This window comes from Cryptotermes secundus, unplaced genomic scaffold, assembly GCF_002891405.2.
Source record: "Cryptotermes secundus unplaced genomic scaffold, Csec_1.0 scaffold618, whole genome shotgun sequence".
Lineage (NCBI taxonomy): Eukaryota > Metazoa > Arthropoda > Insecta > Blattodea > Kalotermitidae > Cryptotermes > Cryptotermes secundus.
In genome coordinates, this window is record NW_019734973.1 from 547,387 (window position 1) to 572,179 (window position 24,793).

The 24,793-nt window shown below is 37.2% G+C and overlaps 1 protein-coding gene and 1 long non-coding RNA gene across 5 annotated transcripts in view; one reads left to right on the top strand and one right to left on the bottom strand.

Moving 5' to 3' along the window:
- Positions 1 to 24,793, top strand: part of LOC111869125 (protein bric-a-brac 1) — a 79,146-nt gene that overhangs the window by 8,398 nt on the left and 45,955 nt on the right. For 2 of the 4 annotated variants that reach the window (XM_023860355.2, XM_023860357.2), the window contains exons 5-6: positions 288 to 408; positions 1,975 to 2,055. In XM_023860355.2, coding sequence (XP_023716123.1) covers positions 288 to 408; positions 1,975 to 2,055 — 202 coding nt within the window. Of the gene's footprint in view, positions 1 to 287; positions 409 to 1,974; positions 2,056 to 2,650; positions 4,346 to 22,434; positions 23,255 to 24,793 lie in introns of those variants that run through there. The other 2 variants (XM_023860356.2, XM_023860353.2) reach the window with 2 other exon arrangements.
- The window catches only part of LOC117282678, a 167,150-nt gene continuing 146,793 nt past the window's right edge, over positions 4,437 to 24,793 (bottom strand). The window contains exon 3 of the long non-coding RNA XR_004513514.1: positions 4,437 to 7,106. This is a non-coding gene — a long non-coding RNA (uncharacterized LOC117282678). The remainder of the gene's footprint in view (positions 7,107 to 24,793) is intronic.

Below are 24,793 nucleotides of genomic sequence, written 5' to 3' on the forward strand. Positions count from 1 at the left end.
GTGAATAAGTGCATGCATTTATTTATCCCTTAAATTCACGATGGATAGTTCTGTAGTTCTTAAAAGAGAATATTCAACAATTTTGATATCAGACTCATACATGTAAAGCAAAAGTAGTCAACAGAAAATTCTCAAAGCTCGAGACTGGAGAATGAACATTCAAATCAAGATGAAGACCTTTTTTCCCCTCCCTGATTCATCTCAAAAAAGTTTGAGACTTGCACATGCCTGATTTATTTAACTTAATTTCATGCTATCCATAATTAATGTATTGTTTGCATGTGCAGCCAAAGCTGGAGCTTCCAGACTACACCAGTGATGGGGACAGCAAGGCGGGTGCAGCAGCTTTCCTGGGGCTAGACTCAAACTCTATTGATGTTAATGCTTCTTTTGCAGCAGCATTACATGGTAAGTGGCATGCAAAGTAGGTTCTCGTAGATGGTAAAATTTTCATATTTAAAATGGTTATGTGTGTGTTTATTCTGCACTTACATTGCATTCACCTGTTTTATGGTGTTAGTGCAGCATATTTTAGCCAACATGCAGCCATCAGGTATGAATGAATGTACAAGGGGTGGGCCCTCTTGGCCCTTGCACCACGACCACAGTGATCTATTGTGCCTACATTAATTCACATAACTGCCATATTGCTATTATTTAGTTTTGGAAATTCAGAAAGAAGAGGCATAGTGGCCCTTAGTAATGTACAAAGTTTAATAAAAATGCATCATTTGATTTATTTATTATTATTATATTATTATTATTATTATTATTATTAGGCTACAATGAATGCATAGACTTCTTGATACCAAAAGCCTAAATTTCCTAACAATAAAGAAAATAGCAGAATTTTTGTGTATGGCATGGTTTCCCTCTCAGAAAAGTACGACTCCCTGGAAAGGAGTACAGTGTTCGTACATTCAGAGTAGTCACTAATATATTATAGATATTTGTATGTAATGAAATGGGTAATAAAGGATAATGGCTTTGAGTCTTATGTGTATTAATTGAACCCTCCATAAGTATCTGTGCTGGTGAAATTTTAATGTGGCTCTACAAAGACAACAAAATATCTGTACCCACAGTTATGCTTTAAGGGATGAAAGAAGGTAAGAGCATACAGAAAAACAGATGCGTAAGAAATGAGGTGAGATGTTGTTCATACAGGACTCTCCTGAAGTGTGAGTATTTGACTTACAACCTTCTGTACACATGAAAGAAGCTATTACTATTCAGTACTTTGGTCATACGTATAAACTGGTCATTGAGACATGGCTGCCAAAATGATACATATGAAGCAAATGAGTGACCTGAACTTCCTTAAATATAGGATCATCTTGTCTTAAGGTTTGCATTCTCTCCAGAGATGTCTCAAAAGCAGCTGCCCATATTCCTATAAGAGAAGTGACTCAAAGAGATCAGCGATTTCAATCTCTGAAACCCTTGAAATTGCCTTGGAGTCGCCATGGCATCTCCAGAAGATTCTACAGCTTTCTGATACCCCAATCAGACAGGTCTGTCCTCAAGAAATGCCACTTCCAATAAGGAAGGCAGTGTGGATAATTTAAGTAACTAATTGAAAATGCTCTGTTATTTACTTTGTTTGGTTTTCTGTATTCTTTCATTAATGGTGTTACAAGAGCGTGGCATTTTGCTATTAGATGTTTGAATTGTTCAGCTTAATTATGTGTTAAATTAATTATTATGAAGTGGTTTGGGAAAATAATCATTTATAAGAAATCAGATTCATACATCTACACAAAGATGAACAAAATTGTGGAGTGTCACCTGTTCTGACATAGAGATTTCTTGTTTTAGCTGCTTCATCAGCCTGCTGAAGGCTTTGCTTATTTAGGAAATGTTGCAAATGTAAAATCAATCCCTTGAGAGAAATTCCAGAATATAATTATGTGAAATATGAATGATCTCTATAATTCTTTAATTTGTTTTCCTGTGATTGTATTTGCATTTTAGGAGGGGGAATGGATATCCTACCTGGACCTTCAGGGCAGAGCTTCCTGGGAGAACCTTCAGGAAGTCTGGATTCTGGGCAAGGTAAGATTCTTCATTTTAAGTTTGGCAGATGGAAGACAGGGTGGCAGGGTCCTGGTGGGGTGCAGTTTGTGAACGGTGGTCTGAGTGGGTGGGTAGGGAGATGTTGGGATGGGAAGTCTGTGCACCAGATATTTTCCAGTTCTTCTAGCACTGAACATATTCATTATCTATGGAAAACGTTATTCTTGGATAGTGGTATGCAGAAGCCAGACTGTTGTATGTTGCATGCAATCAGTTGATGGTTTTCTGCGCCTCTGTATCTGCAATTGTAGCTGGATGTTGTGACAAGAATTTATTTTAAGAAGAGGAACTGAATATCTCCTGTGCACAGTCTTCCTGTGTAGTGGTACACAGTTATTACAGTTTGTGATATCCTTATTCACATGCAACTTAGCTTTCAGGCTGAGTGGTACCTTGTGAATATGGCTTGAAGTTGCAGAACTGTTTTAACGTATCCCACTGACAATGGAAGGAAAGTAACTAAAAAATTAGAGCACAATTCATATTTAGTGAAGTAAAGAGAAGAATAGTGTCAAACTTCTAAATCCATTCAGTTAAAGAAACGCATTGCGTTATTCTTTGTTACTTGTTACAGTGGACCATCGCAAACTGCACTCGCTGGACCCGCGCCCCTGCCCAATCTGCAACCGCATGTACAGTAACCTGTCGAACCTCCGTCAGCACGTTCGCCTGATCCACAACCCCCAAACCGTGGCTTGTCCTCTCTGCAGCAAGCCATTCAAGACCAAGCTCTATCTCAAGCGCCACCTCATGAGCTTCCATGAACTACTGTGTGGTAATCTGGGTCCTGGTGGGGTTCAAGGAGGTTCCAAACAGGGTGGTGAATTCTATCCTCCACCACCTCAAGTATTCCTGGGGCCCCATCCTGTGGGTGAGGAAGAAGAACGCAAGAGAAATCCTGAGGGCGTGTCAAAGGGCAAAGACCATCAAAACCTTGAGATATTTCATGTTTCACGGGCAACCATGTTGCATGCATCATTACCGCAGTCTAGCCGTGATGAAAAATCTGGAACTCATAATGCAGGAAAGAGCAAGGATTCACCTACACAGCCAGAAGTGTTCCATCACAGAAGTTTCAATAATGCCCTGCATCATGTAAGAAGTCATGAAGACAAACCAAATACCCATACCCCAATTAAAGGCAAACATAATAACCCCAATATAGACCTGTTTCAGATGCCACATATTTTCCAGAGCATTATTACATCTTCATCAAACAGCGAAGATAATAAAAGTAATTTCGTGAGCTCATCAAGCACTTCACAACATTCCAAGAATAAAGAGAGTCAACTTTCTGGTCGAAATTTTCAGAGTGATGAAGAGAAAGATGGTTTTTTCTTAAAGAATAAAGGTGTGCAAGAAGAACATAATCCGAATTTCTTTCAGTCCACTGGAAGTTTTCCAAGTGCCTCACAAGCACAAATCACCAGTGAAGAAAAAGTGAATCATTTTCTTACCCCATCCTCTCTTCATACAAAGAATAAAGATCTTACACATCCAGATTTGTACCATGCAGGTCGAAACTTCAGTAATAATAACGAGGACAGAGGTATTTACATCAGTTCATCTGTTGATAAGGAAGTAGCAGCTGCAGCATACGCATCTCAAAACCACAAACAGAATCAAGGTTTTATAAACTCTTCTCAGACTCAAATCCACAATAAAATAGCTAACAGTGGTGATTTTCATTCTCCTAAGAATGAAGAAAGCCCATCAACGTGTACTAATTTTCTGGGTTCTGTCTCTCTCACAAGTAATGATAGTGCAAGATTGGCACTTCTGACACAACCCTTACCGGCATCTGCTACGGAAGGATTGTCATTCCTCAACCAGCAGTCGAGTGGCAGCCAAGATACACCAGCTTTCCTGAATGACTCATATTCACATCCCAAACGTGGACAATCCGAGTCATCAATGGAGACTGAGTCCTTGAATCACAAACCAAACAATTAGATTAACCAAATTATGATATTTTATAGCTCCTTCACACCATTACCGCAAAATTCACCATCACTGAAATCAGAGACATGATTTTGCCTTTTGAAGGCAAAAATTCTTATAGTCACAGAGGCAACAAAAGCTATTAGTCATCACATACTTACTGATCTTTCAGGAAGATGTGATAATGTCTTCTGCTGTTTTAAAATTTGTGCTTATAGCTTCACATACATTTCTATTCATATATATTCATAGCAGAAGGGGCTGAAACAGGTGGGTAGCTAAAATGCTCAGTGACTCTAGTGAAATCAGAAAGAATAGAACCAGCGAAGCCAAATACCAACTTCTTCCCTAACTGCTCTTCAGCTGTATAAAAATCTATGTCCCGCATATCAGCATTTTATTCAGGAATCAATTAAGCTAATAAATTATAAATTTTATATAGCTGTTTGATTCTGATATTTATGTTTAATATGTATTAATATCACTGTGATGTAATCAATATGTTTTGTTTAGAAAAGAAGAATTGACAGGATAAATTACTTGAGAAAAAAACAAGAAGAAACAGTCCCCCTTGTTAACAGTAGTGAAGAATTCATGCAACTTTATGTACTTGTTCTAAAAAATTTTACTAAAATAATGTACAAGCTAGTGGATGACAGTTAGTGATATTATTAGAGCTAATCCAGTCTGTGTCAGTCGAGCTTTGCTATCCGCACTTTGCAGTTTCGCTGAAGTGGTGCTGGGCTTAACAAGAGTGAAATTTGTGATTAGCAAACACAAATCTAATAAAATGTAATTGTGAAGCTGTCCCTTTACTGAAAAACCACGCCATGAAGTCATATGGGAGCATAAGACTGAATGTCCTTGCATTCTTAACATTTGTACTAGTTGAAGGTGGGAACCAGTATAGTGCAGTCAATATAGCTGCATGCTGGATGACCTGGGTTTCATTACTTTAAGGGCAAGAGATTTTTCTGTGCCCCATAGTTTTCAGATTGGTTGTGGGGCCCACCCAGCCTCCTATAAAATTGGTACTGGGGACTCTTTCCTCGAGGTTAAAGTGGCTGAGTTGTGAAGCTGATTGCTCATCTCCATCTAGTTCCAAGCTCAAGAATGAGGGAGCAATATTTCCACTCTCCCACACATCTTCATGGTATTGTGCTTAATTAAACACACGGACAACTTTACCTGTTTTTACCAGGTAAAGATGATTGTTCAGCTTCTCGCTCCACCACTTTATCCTTCAAAATAAATCTCCCTGTACCCAGTGCATAGAGGACTCTGGGGCCCCATAGTTAATCTCAACATGGAACATCATGGTAAAGAAAAAAAAAACCACTGCTATAGCTGAGAACTTAATCTTGATTTTCCAGTTACCAACGGTAATTTAATAACATTGTTAGATGTACAGTATTGCTAGCATTATAATATATGACAGGTTCAAGTGAAAGCAATCTTTATGCAGCTGTCTCTCTGTGGGACAAACCTTCACTCACTCTCCCACTTATTTCATTGCAACATTTCTTAATGGAGTTGGTATTTATGAGGGAGAGTCAGTAAATGAGTCACAAATTGATATACTACTACAGTCAATAATTTTGTGCACTGTGATTCAGTCGCAGCATGTTACAAGGTACTCACGCGTAAACATATCCATATCATCCCTCAAAATTGTCTTTGTTGGCTGCTGTGCAAGTCTGCCAATGTTGGTATAGCTGCTGGAAACAGTGCTGAAAGATATTTGCAGGAAGGTTCCGTACAGCTTCCCTTGTGGCAGTGACAGTCTCCTTGGCTGACTGAAATTGATGACTGTAGCTTTTCTCTCAAGTGGGGAAAGAAGAAGAAATTGCATAGTGCAAGATCAGGGTGTGGCAGAACAGTGACCTGTTGTTTTGGCAGCTCCTCTTGAACAAGCACAGAGCGATGTGCAGGGACATTGTCATGTAGCAACAGTCAGTTCTTCCTGTACCAAAGCTCAGGACGCTTAATGACAAATTGAATTGTGTAAATGGTGAAGGATCTCCTTGGAGTGGTGCTTGTTTACAGTCGCTCCTTCTGGGATGAATTACATTTGAACAATTCTAGAAGAGTTGAAAAACAATTCAAGCATTACCTTGCCTTTTGACCTGTCCTGTCACAGTTTTTTATTTCTTGGAGATGATGGCTATTTTGAGGTGGCCAATTGTCGATTCAGTTGCAGATTGTACAGAAAACACCATGTTCGTCTCCTGTCATGATCCCGTTCAGAAACATCTCGTCTTTGTGATCAGTATCAATCAGGTCACTGCAAATGCTCATACAATTGTCACATTGGTCTTGTGTCAGGACGTGTGGAACACTGTGTTGGGTAACATGAGACATGTTCAGGTCATCACACAGAATTTTGTGGCAAGTACCATGGGTAATCCCTGCTGCTGCTGCTGCTGTAATTTCATCTACCGTTTGAGAGCAGTTGACATGCACCAGCATTGCAACTTCTTGGATCTTGAGTTCAATTCTGACTGTTCTTGACCAACCAGTATGCTCATCAACTTCCAAACTATCTGTCCCCTGTGCAAAACGTTTGTGCCACTTAAACACAGCTCTGTGGTCCAAGTCTTTTTGACTGTACACTTGCTTGATCATGTGAAACATTTTGCTAGTGGATTTGCCTAATTTTTGGCAGAACTTGGCGTTTTCCTGTTGCTCAAACTACGACCTTCTCGTTTTCCACTGCTCACAGACAGCTACCCTTCACAACAGTGACTTTCTTTCAGAATACACCGCATGGACACAGCGCCATCTTGTGGCTCCACTTGTCCATTGTAGTGCATGAGAGTGCCCTCTATGTGGCCAGTCCATGAAATTATTGACTGTACTGTGTAATACATCAAATGTGATATTTGAACCTGGGAAAAACATTTATTTCTCGACATGTCCACCAACTTTGCTACACCTGTCCCAACGTTTTACCGGCATAGTGAAACCTGCAGCATAGAAGTCTTTTGACTGTAGGCTCTGCCACTTCTGCACTTCCATTTCCATCTCTTGGTCATCAGCAAAAGATTTGCCACCAAGGTGGAACTGCTTTATGTGACAAACACTTCCCACTGTAAACAGAAAACATTTCTGTATGAATAGTCTTTGCATTGAACCCTTTTGCCCACAAAAGACATGCAACAGAACAGTGTTCGTCAGTAGCATACTCCTCAAGCATGGTCACCATTTTGACTACCAAAACCAGTCTCTGAGCCTGCGCATGCCCCTTTGCTACCTAAACTATCTTGAAGCTGGACTGTGCTGCTACCTAGTGATACACATATATAACGTCCATTACAGCTGTTATACTTCCATTGTGACCTATTTACTGACTGTCCCACAAATAGCATGTAGCTGGTTGTCTTCTGATTGCAGTATTAGAACACTTTAAACATGTGAGTTCTTTTAGCATGGGGAATTATTTTCATGATGCATACATAAAACATGACAGAAAGTAAGGGTGGATGTCTTACTAAACATTTGGAGTTTACAAAACGTGTACAAGTTCTGCACGGAAAAATACAAATATGAACAGCATCATGATTATGTGAGGCAACATTATGGTGTATGTTCACAGGGGTCAACAAATATTGGCTGAATTCACCTTTTAGGTAAAAATTCTGCTCTTGAAGTGTTTTTACCCAGCACAGGCCACCACCGATGCCATTGTAGTTGCTCCACATAAGATATCATTTACTGTTTGACTTCTGTGGAGAAATAAAAAAAGAAAGTAGAAGAGAATAATGAATAAATTCAAGAATTCATTTATCATTGTTAAGCAGATAAGTAGTTTGTTGAGCCCTGTATATGCATCCGATTGAAGTGTTTGATGATTAGAGACCAAATAAGGGGTGAAACTTTTGAGGTAGCAATCAACCTCACAGTGTCTGAGTGTCGTTATTTTGTTATATTTAATCTGACTCTTCTGAGTGTGCAATAGAGTATATTGTAGTTAACATTTCAGGAACTGGCTTAATTACCAGTAAGTTTTATCTAGGCACTTTCATTATTGATTGTAGTTAGAGTCATAATTGAAGAATTTTCATGAAGTTTCAGAGCTAACCAAAAAGTATCTCCATTTATAGGTAACAGTTTAGTGAAATCTCTGTTAACTCGCTGGTACAATTTGACAGCTGCTGGATGTATACCTATTCAGTGAATGGAAAAATAACCACAAAGAAACTGAAACGTCTTGGTTATTGGCCAGACTGTACAGAAGCGTTGTAGGTTTGAGCATTCAGTTTGAAGTCTTTGAATTAGTTTTATGTAGCTTTTTTGACCAGACCAAATTAAGCAGTGCTCCAAGGTGCTTGCATTTGTGTGCATGCATGCATGCCCCCCCCCAACACACACACACACACACAAAGTATGTTTTTGAACAATTTAAATATTTTTAATTGTAAATACAAATAGTCATGGTTTCTTTTGAGTTTCCCATTCTCAATAAGCCAGTGATGGTCCCTGAATTGGATATTTCTTAGAACATAACCAGCAGATGTTGCATATATATATTTTGTATTAGTTTTATAAAACCATATCAAACCTCAAGTGAGGCCAATGAACCATGATTCAAACTGTCACTTTTCTGTGAATGACTTCATCTTTATGGACTGCTACAGTTTTGTGTGGTGATAATAAGAATGTGCATTAGACTTATGAAATGGCGAATGAACTTGCATACTGTTTGATATTGTTTCCTGGGAAGAACCGTTCCTTAAAAATACTTCTTCAAACTGTGTGAGATTTGAGATTCTGACTGAAGTATTCTGAAAAGTAATACCATAGGGTCTGATAGAAGGTTGCCAATGTATCAGCGGAATATGTAGCCACCATCTTTTACCATACATGACATCACATCCCAGAAAACCACAGACTTGAACATCCCTTGTAATTCTTCATATTGCTTTTAAGTTGTGAACATAGATTCTTCTATTCTGTCAGTAGATGAAATGAAAGTGGAACACTATCTGTTAAGCAGAATTTACACTGTATTATCCACACTTTCACAAAGTCTTCGTTTGATAGCTATATGCCTTTCCCATTCTGATTGGTGGATGTGTTGACTGTGGGAATATTGATCAGGTTGCAAGTCAATTTCAAAGTCATTTGACAATACTGAGAAAAGTGTCACTAAAAATTACTTTTGGTGGCCACAAATCCATTAATTGTAACATGGATTTCTTCACGGCTTTGTGATCTAATAGTCATCAATACCGACATTTTGCCTTGAAAATTTTCTGAAACTGTAGCAAGCCAGCCCACCACAGCATTGTGTCAGTCACCGAGGAACAGAAGCAGGACTAGTTATAAAACGTTCTCTAGAGGCTGAAGATTTCTACAGTGTGCAAATATTGAGTTCATTCCATAAGTTTTGCTGTATGATAGATTACTGCTGTGGATGTTTGTAAGTCGGATATATTAGTAAACCCTTTAACTTCATGCCATGCCAGCCCCCATTGTTTTATTATTATTATTGTATGATTCAGAAAGCTTCTACAGTTCCATGGGTAGAATTGCATTATACTTCATCTGCAGGTACCCACAATCGTCTCTAAAATTGGCTGATTAGGAAGTCATTGGTGTCATTGCTACACCAATTGTATCAGTGAAAAAGTTGATGGCTGGAGGAAGTGACTTAAATCTTGGTTTATGGCCTCACACCACTACTGATAAAGGGAGGCTTGACTATCAATATTCTGATAATCACCACCTTCCATTATCTTCTGCAATAGATAGACAGACATACAGACATGCATCTCAGGTTTCTCATTAGTATAATAGTGTCTTGTTTACAGATGTATCTTTTGTGTGTGAATAGTTTGATTTAGATAAGTAGCACCCGGGTGGCAAGTTCTTGTCTTGCCTGTAAATGTTAACTGCTTGTGACAGAATCACCAATAAGCCAGTGCTGCCATATAGCAGCATCAAGCAGTCCAATGAGGGAACTTTTTGTAACAGCCTGTAGAAATGTTAGGTGTACCAAATTTTATAGTCCCTGAAAACCAATTTGTCTGGGTGTGGAGTTAAATTATGATCCTTAGCTCCAAAATTTAGTTCAAAATGACCTTTATTGTACCCTTGCCAAGATGGTTTCAACACTGTATGTTACTGTTCTACTTGGTCCAGCATTGAGGCAGCCATGACATTCTTTTCTGCTACAAATTTAGCTCTTAGGAGGATTGCGGCCCTCTACCATTGGAGTTTGTTCAGTAGCAATTTGAATTCATCAATGGAGATTTTTATATCCTGTTGATACAGACCACTTCAAGAGGCTATAAACACTAGTTAGAATGTTTACAGAGAAGAAAATCAAAATTAACTTTGACTAGAGTGCTGCAACACATGCAACAATGTGATAGGGAGCATTTAAGAGTCAAGAAGTTTTCCTAGAGCTAAAAGAGGAATCCAAAAATAAATTGGATCATCCAGTCATCCCTTCATGATACTTGTTTTTGTGTGTTAAACCATGCATCCACTTTAAGAAGGCTGTGATATTAGTTACACTTCTAAACAAGACATTGTCACACTGTTTGCTTACAGGTCAGTTGCTGATGCTAAGAATTCCTATAGATGATATCCTTGTTTGAACTGGATGTATTGTTACAGTGCTTAACCCTTTCTTGTCCTTTGTCAGAAGTCTTCTGACGTTTTCTTGCACAAGACCACTGTCAGAATTCTCCTGCCACAAACTTTTTATATCTATCACAACATGATGATTGGTGAGTGTTGTTGTATCTTTATAGAGTTTACATTCTTTGACATTTCTTCTAATAGTTCACAACAGAAGGCAGGGATTTTTATTTTCCAATACTGAAACATCTTTTTTTAATTTTCGAGCAAATTAATATGTATCTGGTATGAGTGAAATTGAAAGTAGAAAAGACAGGGAAAAGTTAACCTTTTTATATTTGCCGCAAGATTGGGTCAGTTACATTTGACAGTATTTATTTGTTGAGATAGGCAGTGTGTATTGTTTATCAATTATATTTCTTCTACATGTTATTCATGTTGTAGCTTAATACACTGCAGTTGTCTGAGAGCTTCTTTCATATTTTTGAGCTGTGTGCGTGTGACTCCTCTTACTGGGTGGCTGAATGATATATGTGAAGCTCACAGATTATCACTGTACAGTAGCATGTTTAGAAGGACTGGAAACTTTTGTATATTGTATATACAGTAGTCACATGATACCTAGTCAGTTTGGTACCAGGGATGCCATCTTTACCCAAATACTTTGTCAGAGACAGCTGTAAAATGAAGGAATATTTTTTTTTCATTTTATGTAATTATCTAGACCACCTCTGTGGTCTAGTGGTCAGCTTTCCTCGCTACAGATCCAGAGGTCTGGGTTCAATTCCTGGTGTTACTAGATTTTTTCTGAGAAGTAATGGGTCTGGAACAGGGTCCACTCAGCCTCGTGATGATAATTGAGGAGTTATTAGAAAACCGAAATTAACGACCGTGGGGATTTGTTGCGCTGACCATGCGACACCCTCTTATCTGCAAAAGTTGGCACTAAACTTCGCCAACAAGTGGCAGTCGCTTGGTTGGTATAGTTCGTTTGCAGACTAAAATCACAGTTTTTTTATGTAATTATCTAACAGCATGGTGTGTTATATAAGCTGTTAGCGTTTTCATAAGAACATTCACTTGAGGTAGAAAGGAACTCAGAAATGGGTTTATATAGTGTTTGTGCATGAACAAGCTGATGTACACTGTGTTTCCCTCAGAACTTCTTATTCAGACTCTCTCTGAGGGAGACCAGTTTTCATGTCCATGTAAAACAATGAGTAAAATTATGTAACCAATGTCATAATATTTTGGAAAGATTAACACTTGTCTGGAAGATTGAGCATTTATCCCACAGTACCTTATGCTTGCTACCCTGGACACACACATTATGAACTTGCAAAGGAATTAATTTTGTGTTCATTCTGTCCTTCAACTTGAGACATCATGTTTATTAATTCACTATGTAAACTTGACGTAATGAGTTTCGTACAGATTTTTAAACACTTGTCTTGTGTCTGTAAAAAGTGTATATGTTTGGAAAGAAGACAGTGACGTACAAGTAAACATAGCTGAAGGCTATTAAAATGTTAATAAACCATTGACCAAGGAAATTGTTTTTTCTGTATGCTTACCATTACATTTTAAGGTTAAAATTGATGTGTGATCTTATGCTATCATTTTTTTAAGACTAAATTGTACTGCAAGTCGGAATGCATTTAGGTACAAGTCAACAAGTCTATTTTACAGAATTACTGGGTTTTTGGACTTTTTCCATAGTCTGGAATTTTAGGTAATAGAGGACATGACATTTTAAATGTCTGACATTATATCTTATCATAAATTGTTTGTTTGGCTTTGTTTTGAGCGTATAGAGCAGCATATAGACACTTCTTATTTTAGTTGTGACTGATATTATGAACTATAGGCCTCTTTGAATTTTGAAGAGAAAATGTATTCAGGCTATATTATGTTGCAGTTAACAACGATAGGTAAGCCTTTAAAAGTAAATTAATTATATTCTTGTAAGATTTGAGGCTTTCACGGCGGTGACTATGAAGAAAGCAGTCTTCTGGGATTTGGCACCGTGTATATGTGGTGTTAACCGACGTTTCGGAGGAACGTATCGCCNAATCACAGTTCTGTCTGAGATTCATACAAAACAGATACACTGAGAAAAATGCGGACTTAACGTTAAAGTAAATGATGCATGTAGCTACCGCTGTGCTTTAGGGGTTTAATGCTTTAATTTTCTGTTCTTGCAAATATGAAGTCTAACATTTAACCTGATTCCTTTCTTTGCATTTCAAAATTACATATATGAATCATATTGATTTTTAATAAATTTAGGTGTACAATAATTTGGATAACAATTTGACACGGAATGAGTGTTTAACCATGCTCACTGTGCTGAATTACCAATGAATGAATTTTCATTAAACTTGGTGTATTTATTTGTTTAAATCATAATTATGGCCTGATGACTTGTTAAGATGAATGACTTCAATCCAAAGTTAAGTGATAGTGGAATGAAAATAGTTCAGTTTCCATATTAGATGGGTGTATACCATTAAGCTAATACAGTGCGTACAATCAAGTGCGCGCCGCGGCTGCAATTTGCCGTGAGTCATACCACCGCAGAACGGATGCAGTCNGTATTATCTTTTATCTTTCCACCTTCAATCTGGTTGTCTACTATGAACCTAACAGAGAAGACCAAGAAATATGAAATTTGCTGTGTACCCTTACCATTATTCAGTGTAACCAAGGTTCTTTACATGATGTGGAAGTATACGGGTAGAGTTCTTGGTTGTGAATTGAATTCTCATTCTTAGTCCTTTTTTTAACGTCACACTCTTAATTTCGGTGTTTTCCATTTACACACACACACACCTCCCCCCCCCCTCTCTCTGAGGCTGCAGCTTCCAAAATATTAGTACCTTTACACCAGACTGCTTGGCATCAAATCCCAGAAGACCTTAACTGTAATACATGTTGCTGTCGAGAACTTGAAATCTGATTACTGGTGGAGCTCGAACTCAACCTCCAGATACAAACCTTCCAATTTCAGTATTAATATTGTTACCTAGAATTAAAATGTTATGACATAGCGATAGCTCTGGGTGAATGTTAGCAGTCAACATTTTAGTGTGCCTTTTTATGCAGTGTTTTATTAAAGCATGTTGAGTTCATTTCCATATTTCACCCATGGAAGCGTTAAGTTCATCTAAATACTATTTAGCATATTCAGTTAATAACGTAACCCTTTGAAGCCAGAAACTCTTCTAAATTATGTTTAAAAATCCGGTCCCTACTTTGCAGGAAACGCTTTGGTTCCCCATCACAGAGACCGACCAGTTAATGCTGTTTAGAGAAATAATCATTTTTTATTCTAAGAACGTTATGAAATATTAACATAGTCCATCAACACAATGTAAATTTTTTTAGTATTACAAGAAGATTATGTGTATAATAACCACTGTGCTTTAAATGATTAATATGGTCTCATTACTGATTTAGTTGATTGATTCTTGGTTTTACTTTTTCAACTGCATAGGCTATATAGCAGTGGATGGTAGAATGATCTGGACATGATGTGAAAGGAAGTTATCATGACACCTTTTAAGGTATTATCACAGATTTAACCAGACTGGACTGGTTGGGGGGAACAATAAAATATCCACAGTGTAGCCTGTCTCCAAGCTAAAATTTAAACCTGGTACCTCTTGAAGGTGAAGCAGAAACACTGAGTACTTAGCCACTGCAGTTGGCTTTCATCACTGAAGAGGTGAAATAATACCATTCATTCATTATGGCTTGTATTTAAGGGAATTCTACTGTGCCTGTAGTTTATCAAGCCCTGACTGTGGCAGAGTGTGACTTGAAAAGTGGCAGACAAATCCAGGGGGAGGACAAGGATGTTGTGAAAATTTCTCATGTTCTATGCACGCAAGCAACAGAAGTGTATTAACATTCCTTGCTTTGCCAGGGTGGTAGCTTGGAATGTCATGCACTCCCTCCTTCCCTTAAGCCTGTACTATAGCATATCTCTAATCTGATTTTGCCTGTACTCTCAAATGGAAAGCATAAGCCTCAAGGAACGGGCTAGTAATATCTGTGATGGGCTTACTGGTTGGAGACTGTGCATTATATGCTTCCTTCTCGTACCAGTTTATGGAATACCAATGAACCACAAGAGTAACATTCTTTGTTTTACTTTTCAAAGTGTTACCTAGCCTAACACAACGTGAACACCTAAACCAGGGTTGTTACTTTCAGTTCTACATTAATAAAGTGTAAAAAAATAAACACCTATGCGAAATATCTGTTGATGAATATCGTATTTCAAACTCCATATTTAACTCTTAGAATGTTGGAGTTTTTTGTTGTTGCGTCTTTAAAATGAAGTGTCAGGGAACATATATGTACGTCTGTAGCTTAACCTCACCTGACCTAGTCTAACCTAACTGGAACAAGCAAGATGTAACATAACATGCTGGAGAATTTATATATACGTACATAGCACAAAAGGGGTTAATGGCTGAAAGTAACTTTTGGCATATAAGAAAAGCTCATGATATCCCACATTCCTAAAATTGTCCATGGTCTTAATTCATGAATATCCTGTACTCCTTCCATGCTTCAGAAATAGATTTGATCTCTCAGTTTAATAATGCATGGTAGGACTGCAGAATGCTAGAACAAGTTGCTTGGCAAAAATTGTCTCATTTTATCTGTGAATTAAAAATAAACATGCAACTAAGCACTGTCATACCTTTGAGTATTAACTATACAGAGGGATTCATTCAGTAAATAGTTCAGAGTGCAAAGCCAGTGGATTCCATCTGTACATAGATTTTACCACCAAATTATGTTTGAGGCTTTTGTATTTGTATAACTGAGGCCCAGATAGAGCATTGTCTCTCATTTAGCCTTTACTACAGTAATTGCAACTAGCAGACAGAGAAGGGTAAGAGTACTGTTTCTGGGAAATAAGTACAGCAGAGAAGAATTGACTTTACTTTCTGAATTTAGATCCTGATTATTTTTTGCTGTCCATTGAATTTGAAATGAACGTTATTTTAATTAATGATGGTGAAGAACATCTCCCTCAGCCTGAACTTCATGATAGCAAAGTCTTAAACGTAACATGACAGTGTAATGCATGAAACACACAGAGCCACTTGGTTTAGCCCCAGAACTATTCTGTGAGTGAACATAATTAATATTCAAGGTTTGCAGTTTAGTAATGGGCATGCCATAACTTTGTTGCATTAGAGTTCCAGGAGCACTTACTATAGTATCATTTTGTTTCCTTAATAAGTATGGAGTGCTGTAACTTGCATGTAAATATGTATTACTCTTTATTTGTCTTGTTTAGAACACTAGCCAAATTCGAGAATATCATGTTATGAAAATTGCTCTGATATAGTAAAAATTGTTGCTTTAATAGCGGTCTGCAGGTGTTCAGTGCGGTTTGTAGTTAATCTTGTTCCAATTCTTGGGTGATAGTACAATGTTATCGTGGGCCCATGTGCAGACATTTTAGAGAATCTTTCTATGTGCATCTACTAGGCAGTGTGATTAAATATCAGCCAGGGAAAAGTGTGTGTTCAAGTTGGTGCATGTGTGACCATTAGAAAATATTATGTTTAACTTATGACATTAAATTTACCTCAATTACATATAATATTAAGAAGTTTGGTCTTCTGGGTTCTGGCGCCATTCAATTCAAAGACAACCCAGTATTTCAGGGATATGTTCCTGTGAAGCATCAAGCTCTCTGTGAACTAAATGGCTTTACAACCCAGAATAACTCACTTTTCATAGTCACTGCCATGTGAACCTCAAATCCAAAATACATATTCCAATTTCAGCACTCTCACTTCACCGCCCCTGTTCAACTTCATTCATATATTAAAATTCACACTTCGAAAGTTCTTTGTCTCTTTTTATTATTTATTTAACACAACATGTCATCCTAACTGGCCCTCATGAGGTGTATAAGATGGTAAATGAGAACTGTAGCACTGTTGTTACACTGTTGTATTTTGCATTTTACAAATAATGGGAAATGCATATAAAATATTTTACATTATTTTAAGCTAATTTTTAGATTACTTTTAGGTTACTATTGTTGTGCATGCATGTTATGTGTGTGATGTATCTGTAAGATGATGTAATAGTGGGTTATGTGTTTTATTTAAGAGATGGATATGATATATGTTGTTATTCTCACTCCTCAATTCTAATCTTATATTTTTTGTTGTGTTAGTTTCTTTCCTTAGTGCTCTGTGTAGCTGTTTCGATATTTTCACATAGTGGTTCTGTTTTTATATAGGTGGGTAGGGTGTGTATTCTCCTAACTGGTGTTCATTTTCTGCATTCTGAATATTGGATTATGTGTATCAATGTTTATGTCATTCACATATAAGTTATTTTTACTGATTTTATATATATGATATTTTTCTAATGTGTTCAAGTGTTTTCCATTTTTATGTGTTCTTGTAATGTCCATTATATCTATTATGGTTCCAGACATATGTCCCACATTTAATATATGGCTTGACTATGCCGAATTACTATTATTATTTATAAGTGCTTGTATATGTTCATTCTATCTAATGTGGAATATTCTGCCTGTTTGTCCTATGTATTTTAGTGTGCAGTCTAGACATTTCATTTGGTAGATGCCACTTCTGTTGTATTTGTCTGTTCATGGATGTTGTTTTATTATGTTTTGTATTGTGCTCTTTCTAAATATTATTTTTATTTGCAGTTTCTTTTCTGCTGTATGTGAACGTGGCCTTTTGGGGGGGGCATAGGGTAGATAGTTATATAGTGTTTGTGATATATGTTTCCCTTGTTCCTCCAGTTGATTATTGATCTAATGGGTGTGTTTGGTTTGTGCAATTTTATCATGGTGTGAAGGTTTGGGGTGCTGGGTTCATATTTGTATATCTCTGTATGGTGTCTTTTTCAATGATAATATTACATTGTTCTCGTGATTGTTTTATGGTTTTTGTAGTGTTGTGTTGGATTGTTGATTGCTGTGAATTTATCTTGTAAGAACTTCTACATTAAGTTTTGTATTCATCTCGCGTAAATAGTGTTTTTCCTCTGTCTGCTTCCTTATGGTAAGTTTATTTGTTGATACTTTCTACTTTATGTGTTATTAGTTTCCATTATTTTTTGTTTGTTCTATTATTTATCTTATATTTATTTTCTTGGGTGACATTTACGATGTTCTTTTGCTGCTAGGTGTTTTTAGTATTGTTGTGTTATATTGAGATTGCTTATTGCGGTTTCTGCTCCGAGCCAAGTGTTTCTATCCAAGTTTTTGGTTTATAATGCAAATTGTATTTTAAACTTTTATGTAGTTGATGTATTTCTTCTTGTGTGAATTGCGTGTTTATGGTGCTTATTACTCTGGGGTAGTCTTGTGTTTGTTGTTTGGGACATAGGTTGTATTGTTTTTTATGTATTTCTTCAGTTTATCGCAATTTTTTGTTTATATATTGTCGTGTTATTCCAAATGTGTTGCCAATTATATGCATTTTGTATGTCTGATATAGTTTTATGTTGAGGTGTTGCTTCTTTCTATATAAAAATGTCATTTCATTTTTTATTTTTACATATACAGTATATATATAAGTAAAAAGTAAAGCTATCCGTATAACAGGCTGTGAAGGCCCATAGAGTTGTGAGAGGTCGAGGCTGCCACATTTTCTAGACAGTTGATGCACAGATGGCGGGTTGCCAGCCTTATGCACCAGCCGTCCTTTAACCCCCAGGAAGATTCCTGCTACTCATTTCTGTTATAGGCTGAGTCGGCCCCACGACCATAGTGTGGCTGGTAGGATTAAGTCAATTGAACAATCCACCTCATTGGGACTCGAACCCATGACTTTCTGGCTTGCAGCATAGTGCCTCAACCAACTACNAAGCAGTAAAGCTATTAAGCTTTTACCTTCATTCTTAAAATTTTTAAAGCTATTGTAGACGTACAGCTAAAATAGGTACACCATTTGTAAAATCCAAACAGTATTCACGATTTAAAGCACAAATGCTTCTGTCGAATTGAAGCTGTTGTGCGTCCATGATTATTAAATATGCTGCCTGTATTCTGCACAAAATGCAGGAATAATCATGGTACTGAGAGGAAAAGTTAAGAAATTTGTTCATGTTTGAACACTGTGTTGGTGGATCTTTAATGAGTTTACTAAAAACTGTTTATATTGGACTTAACAATATTTATGATTAAAACCATCAATATATTTCATAGCCATGGAATCTTAAGGATTCAGTGACTGTGAAGTATGTATCATAAGTATTTCATCAGCAGTTTGTGTATTTTAATTGTACACAATGTCTGTAAATTGTAAGAATGAATGTAAAAGCTTTCATTTAATTATTATAATGGCACATAAGATTAAAATAGGTTGATCATGGTTTTAATGTAACATATTGTATTTATAGGTGCTATATCTGGTGGTGTAAACTTTAGTTTCTTACCAGGACCACTTCTCTTCTGTAGGAAGATGATGACACAGATGATAGAGACATGCCTTGGCTGTGTGAGAGTTAGGAATTTCGTGCTCCGATTGATGGATATGTGGCAAATGAGAATATTGAAACTTGGACTACACATATCTCACTGCCTCCAATCAGAACAAAACTTGGAAAACTGACTCTGACAAGAGACCTAAATTCTGATCTGCTTTCCTTTTGGCCAAACATGCACCATTTAGAGCTCAGAAGGCCCCATGTTCCAGAATTATAAATATCTGTATCATGTCACAATTTAGTTTATTTTCTTTAAAGATGAAGACACTGTACTTCTCTGAAATGTCATCAAACCAGCTCACCACAAGACGGTATCATCACCTGAGATTTGAAGCAGGATACATAGTTTGCTTAAATAATGGCGGTATTTCAGGCACCTGTAGCTTAGGAAGGAAAACAGATACAAGTGTGTTGTTTGCAGTGTTTTATACATTGTTTCAAATAGTTTTTTTTTTACACACAGATGGAAAAGTTATGAGGTGCAAAAATGAAAGCCTGCTTAGTATGATCCACATCTTTATCAGATCTCCTAGGTCTCCTAGTTAGACTGTGTTTTTTCCACACTGCCCATCTAAATTGCTCATACCATGCATCTAAATTCACGTTGAACTCAAATCATGAATTCGAATTTTACATACCACAAAACAGTCTGTTCTTTCTGCTGTGCTGTGGCCTTTATACTCATAGCACAGAACATATAATCAAAGCAGATGTCCCTTAACTACAGTTGGGATTTGCACGCAACTTTATGTCAGTGGGAACTCTTTGAAGTTCTGATTACACTGCAAGTAACTGATATCCTCTCTTTTTTGGTTTATGAGTTGAAGGTGTGTCAAATCCTGGCATTTTTTTTTTGGTAGCCCAGTAGTTCTAATTATAAGTATTGATCCACTTTCCATTGTTCAGTGCTCAGTTTTGTCCATCAGCGTAAATATATGTATATTACATTAGTATACGGTTTAGTAACACTGCAACCTATTGCTGATTCGAAGCTTTCATGGTGATTATCTGTTGATGTTAATTCAGCTTTAGGGTTTTTAAACTATGTGGATGTGGGCAGTGTTTGTTGACATTTTGGAAGCCCATGCTGCCTTGATCTGCAGGGTGCGTGAGTATGTTGTCTTTCCCTGCCTGCTCTCCGTAATAGCTTAGATTGGGTACCAGCCTCGATCTTCTCTCGCAGATTCATTTGAAAAGAAAAGTTATATATACACAGAAACACACTCACCCTACACGCTTTGCCACGAAGATGGTGGCAGCATTTACCTCCGAAATGTCGGTAGTACAGTCTGCACCCACATGGTATAAAAACCCATGCGTTGAATTAACTTCAGTTGCATCTTAATCAGTTCCTCTAACATACAAGATGTCTTAAGATCTGAGGTTCTCATAGGGATGAATTGCTGCCTTAAGACAGATGCCGTGTAGTCTGGGAGAGGGGTACATATACTTCAAAACAACCTGTTGCTTCCAGCTTTACTACTCATACCCTGAAGTTTAAGGTAGCAGATTCCTCCAAAATTCTGTACCTATCTCCCAGACTACATGGTGTCATATCCTAGAAGAGCCTAATCATAAAGTATTTTCAAATTGCCCCCCCCCCTTTTTTTTCTGTGTCACTACATTTTTGACATGAAATATGCGAAATGCTATAGAATTAAGAGCAGTCAGCCTTGCATATGTATGAATTGTGACAAGGCTTTGTTTTACATAAAAATAAAGAGAGGGGACGGTATTTTTTAACTTTGTTTTAAATCCACGATTCGCTTCACCTCAAATTATAATTATCATAGTATATTTGTAAGCTCTAGAGTTTTCACAGGAGTGAAGATTACTATTGTGAGCTTTTGGGTTATTACTTAGTGTTGTTTGGCAAGTGGGTACCAGCATTTCAGAGGAACATGCTGCCTCCACCTTTAAGGTAGAAGGGAACCTAACCCCAAAGATGGAGACAGTACATTGGTCCGAAACAGTGATGTCCATCTACCAGACTGTAACATAATAGTATAACCCAGAAGACCAGAATATATTCATATTTGGTTACGTTTTGGAGCTGCAAAACGTTGATAAGAATGACTTGTGAAGCTTTTATTTTTCTTGCATGGACAACTCATTGTGACAGAACAGGCCGTTATTTATTGCTAGGTGTGATATAGGCCTACAAAAATTTTCTTTTATCTACTGTGAACCTTTTCATTAATTTTATATTAGTTACTTCTTATAATGGAATTTGAATGCTTTTTAATTTAATGTGGGCACTAAAAAAATACTGCTCACAGCACATACCCCAAATCTACTATTCTTTCTGTTTTATATTGGCCATTGGACAGATATTCTGTGGTTTCTTCTGTCTTCCTACCGTCTTTCCTTATTCTAGGTCATCCCATAATTCTCTCTTTTTTTTTTTCACATTTAATTCTAATGACCTTGGTATTCTTTTCGTACCCATTCTGTTTACATGACTATTCACGCTATATCTGTACGCTTCGCTGTTTAGGAGCAGCACACATTTACAGTTTTCTTTAGTTTCTTTCTCTTATGAATTTTACCATTATTCACTTGAAACCATTCTGACGCTATTTTGTCAACAATCAGGCATAATTATTCCAATTTAGAAGAGAATATTCAGAATCAGATGAATTCCAAGAAGCACACAGGAAACAATAAATTTTGCAGCAGAATACTTTCCATTAAATTATTGCTTTTCCTTTCCATTTCCATATTAAATTGATTTTCGTTATTACAAAGAAGTTTTCTTCAGCTTTCAGTACACTCTGTCCATAGACACATTGAAAGAAAAACAATTTAAAAATGTTCAACATCATGACTGATATGCTCCTGTTCTTTGGATACATATGACCTTCGACAAAATTGTGTTGCATCTGTACCTTTATCCTAGTGTACATAGTAGGAAGTCATAGTGTGTTACCCCATTTTATACTGAAGAGTTTGCCTGTAAAATTATTTTTATTAGTGTTTCAGTGACAGTTTATGATTATTGTTGTTTGTGAACTACCGGCACCAGTCAATGGCTTAAACTGTCGAGAGAGATTAGGAGAGATTTCTTTTCATTCATATCACACACAAAAGTCGAATGGAGGAGAAAAATTTTATTTGAAAATTTATCTTGTTTGTAGAAAGGAAATAGTTAATTTTTCAAAAATATTAAAAAAAATATGACAGTAGAACTGGTCTCTCCTGCCCATCATCACCTTTGTCAGTGATTAGATCTGCACATTGTGTATCTGTTCTCATTAAAGAGTAGATCAGGTGGTTAAGCTTGTGGTTTGTAAACCAGAGGCTGGTTGGTGGTGGTGTTCACAGGTGGTGGTGGTGGTGGTGATGGAGACGACCCCGAGATGACCTTCCTAAATGCCCTGTCTCTTCCTTATCATTACCCACGTCAATGCCCATACTGTCCTCGTATCCTCAGTCACTCGGGAAACTGGAAGAAACACGTTGCCACTATCCATGGTAATCAGGAACGTAACATCCCATGCTGGATGTGTGAGGGTCGCTTCAGGACATCAGAATACCTGCAGAAACACCTGGTGCGTGTCCACAAAGTGCCATGCAGTCGTGGCAGAAGAGCCAGCAAACATTAGAACTGCCAAGACAGAAACTGTAACCTTTTGTTAAATATGTATCATTTTAACAAGAAAAATATTAAGTCTATATTCAGACTCGAGAGAGCTTTGGTTCTAACAGATGAAGATATGAAGAGAGATTGGTGAGACAAACCTTCAGTATACGGCCTTTGGTGACAAGCTTTGAAGACAAGCAACGTTGAGAAATACTTATGCGCTTCTGAATAAAAGTACAACCAAACCAAAGGAAATTAAATAACTTACATGGGATGAAGAGAGTTTTGTCTGAGCACAGCACAACGGTGGGTGATACCTGTATATCTGTGCTTTTGATCAAGCCAATGCACTGTATGTTATGAAATCTAGGCAGGAAGATATTCAAGATTAAAGGCTGATGTACATATTTGAATATGTAACTTTTTTTTTTTTTTTTCAGGAAAGAGCCTGGAAGGTAGTATATTTGTGTGTTCATGATTTAGCATGTTCAGCATGTTCTGTTACGATAAAACCATGCAATCGTCTGGAATAATCTAGATAAAATGATGCATTTTGTTAATAAAATGGCGTGAATATATTTGCTGCAAGGACTTGCCCAATATTTTGCCCTCCCATGTATAGTATCATGTTACCAATTTGGAGTTTTCTGCCATGTCCTCTCCCTTCCCAAGTCTGTTATTTACCGAGTTCTCTAAACATGACAAACCAACTACGATTTCCTGTGTTCACACCCAACCAAATTTGTATTCCTAAGATGCCCTAGTATGATAGACTTTATTATAAGAACATTTCATGTTGAATTGTGAAGTTCTTCTCTATCACATACCGTGCTTTACGGTAAATTATACGAAGCATGTTAATGTGGCGGTAACGCGTCCGACATGGTTTCTGAAGGTACTGGGTTTGATTCTACAGGAATATTATATGAGAGCTATCCGCAAATCATTCGGCCGATGGAGCAGGAAAGACGCACTCTACTCATGTCACACTGCGCGTGTTTTGACTTCTGGCGTTGTTGACAAGCCAATCCCTCTGCACATTAAAGCTTCTTTCCCCTATCATCCCAGTAATCTTTGAATAAGTAGCGTGGTGTGTTATATTCCCGTCGATTATAATCACAAGTTCCCGCTATTATATTACACATTCAGTCAGTTACTTCTTGTGTCGAAATTCCAAGTGAGACTTACACATTAAAACACGTACTCATGTACGGTGCCCACAGTAACAGCAAGGAAAACAGTGCGGCATAAATTTCTGGTTGCTACAGTTAAAAATAAGAAACTCTTGATACAACCTGAATAAATTTAGATAGGCAGGGTCTTTATTATAGACAGACATGACGAATGCTGCCAGATGATGGCCGGCTTGAACATTCCCCTCTAAAAGTCACTGACTCCATACACATCAGTGTTTCAGGTTTACTCTGCTTCTGAAAGTAACCTCAAAGCGTAAGCTCTTTACGGTGGTGCGAGAACCCAGAATGCTTAGTGTTAGTGTTGGACGCCTCATTTTCTAATGCCGTTCGTAAGGTATCAAAGGAAAGTAGGCGATTGGTTGTTCCCAGAAGTTTTTATATTTTTATTATTCAAGAATTTTATTTATTTGGATTTCAGCGGGCATTAGTATCGTATATACAAGGTTTATATATTATAATATTGTATATGATGATATATTCATGCTATGTTTTGTGTTTACGTGGAAACTGCTATCCATATGATATTCATAATTTCACATAATTAGGCGTTATTGGACTTACATCTTTTTCCGTTTACAAATAAACCTTCGGAATGAATTAATCACATAAGTTGGAGACTTAGTGTACTACTTTCAAAGTCACTGTTTGACAATTTTTATGCCCTTTAGTCTGATTCTTCAGCACAGCCAAAGCGCATACAATCTCCTACAGTACGAAGGGTTTTTTCACCGTCACTTTTTTCTTTGCAGTACGGATCGCAGTTGCCTCACTTCAGGTGTATGTTTTTGCACTTATTCCGAAACCGAGGGAGAGCATGTCACTTTTTAGTTTATTCTAACGAGTTCAACTTAAACGGCATTCCCCACACTTTTTAATTTACGCTTATTTAGCTGGAACTAATATC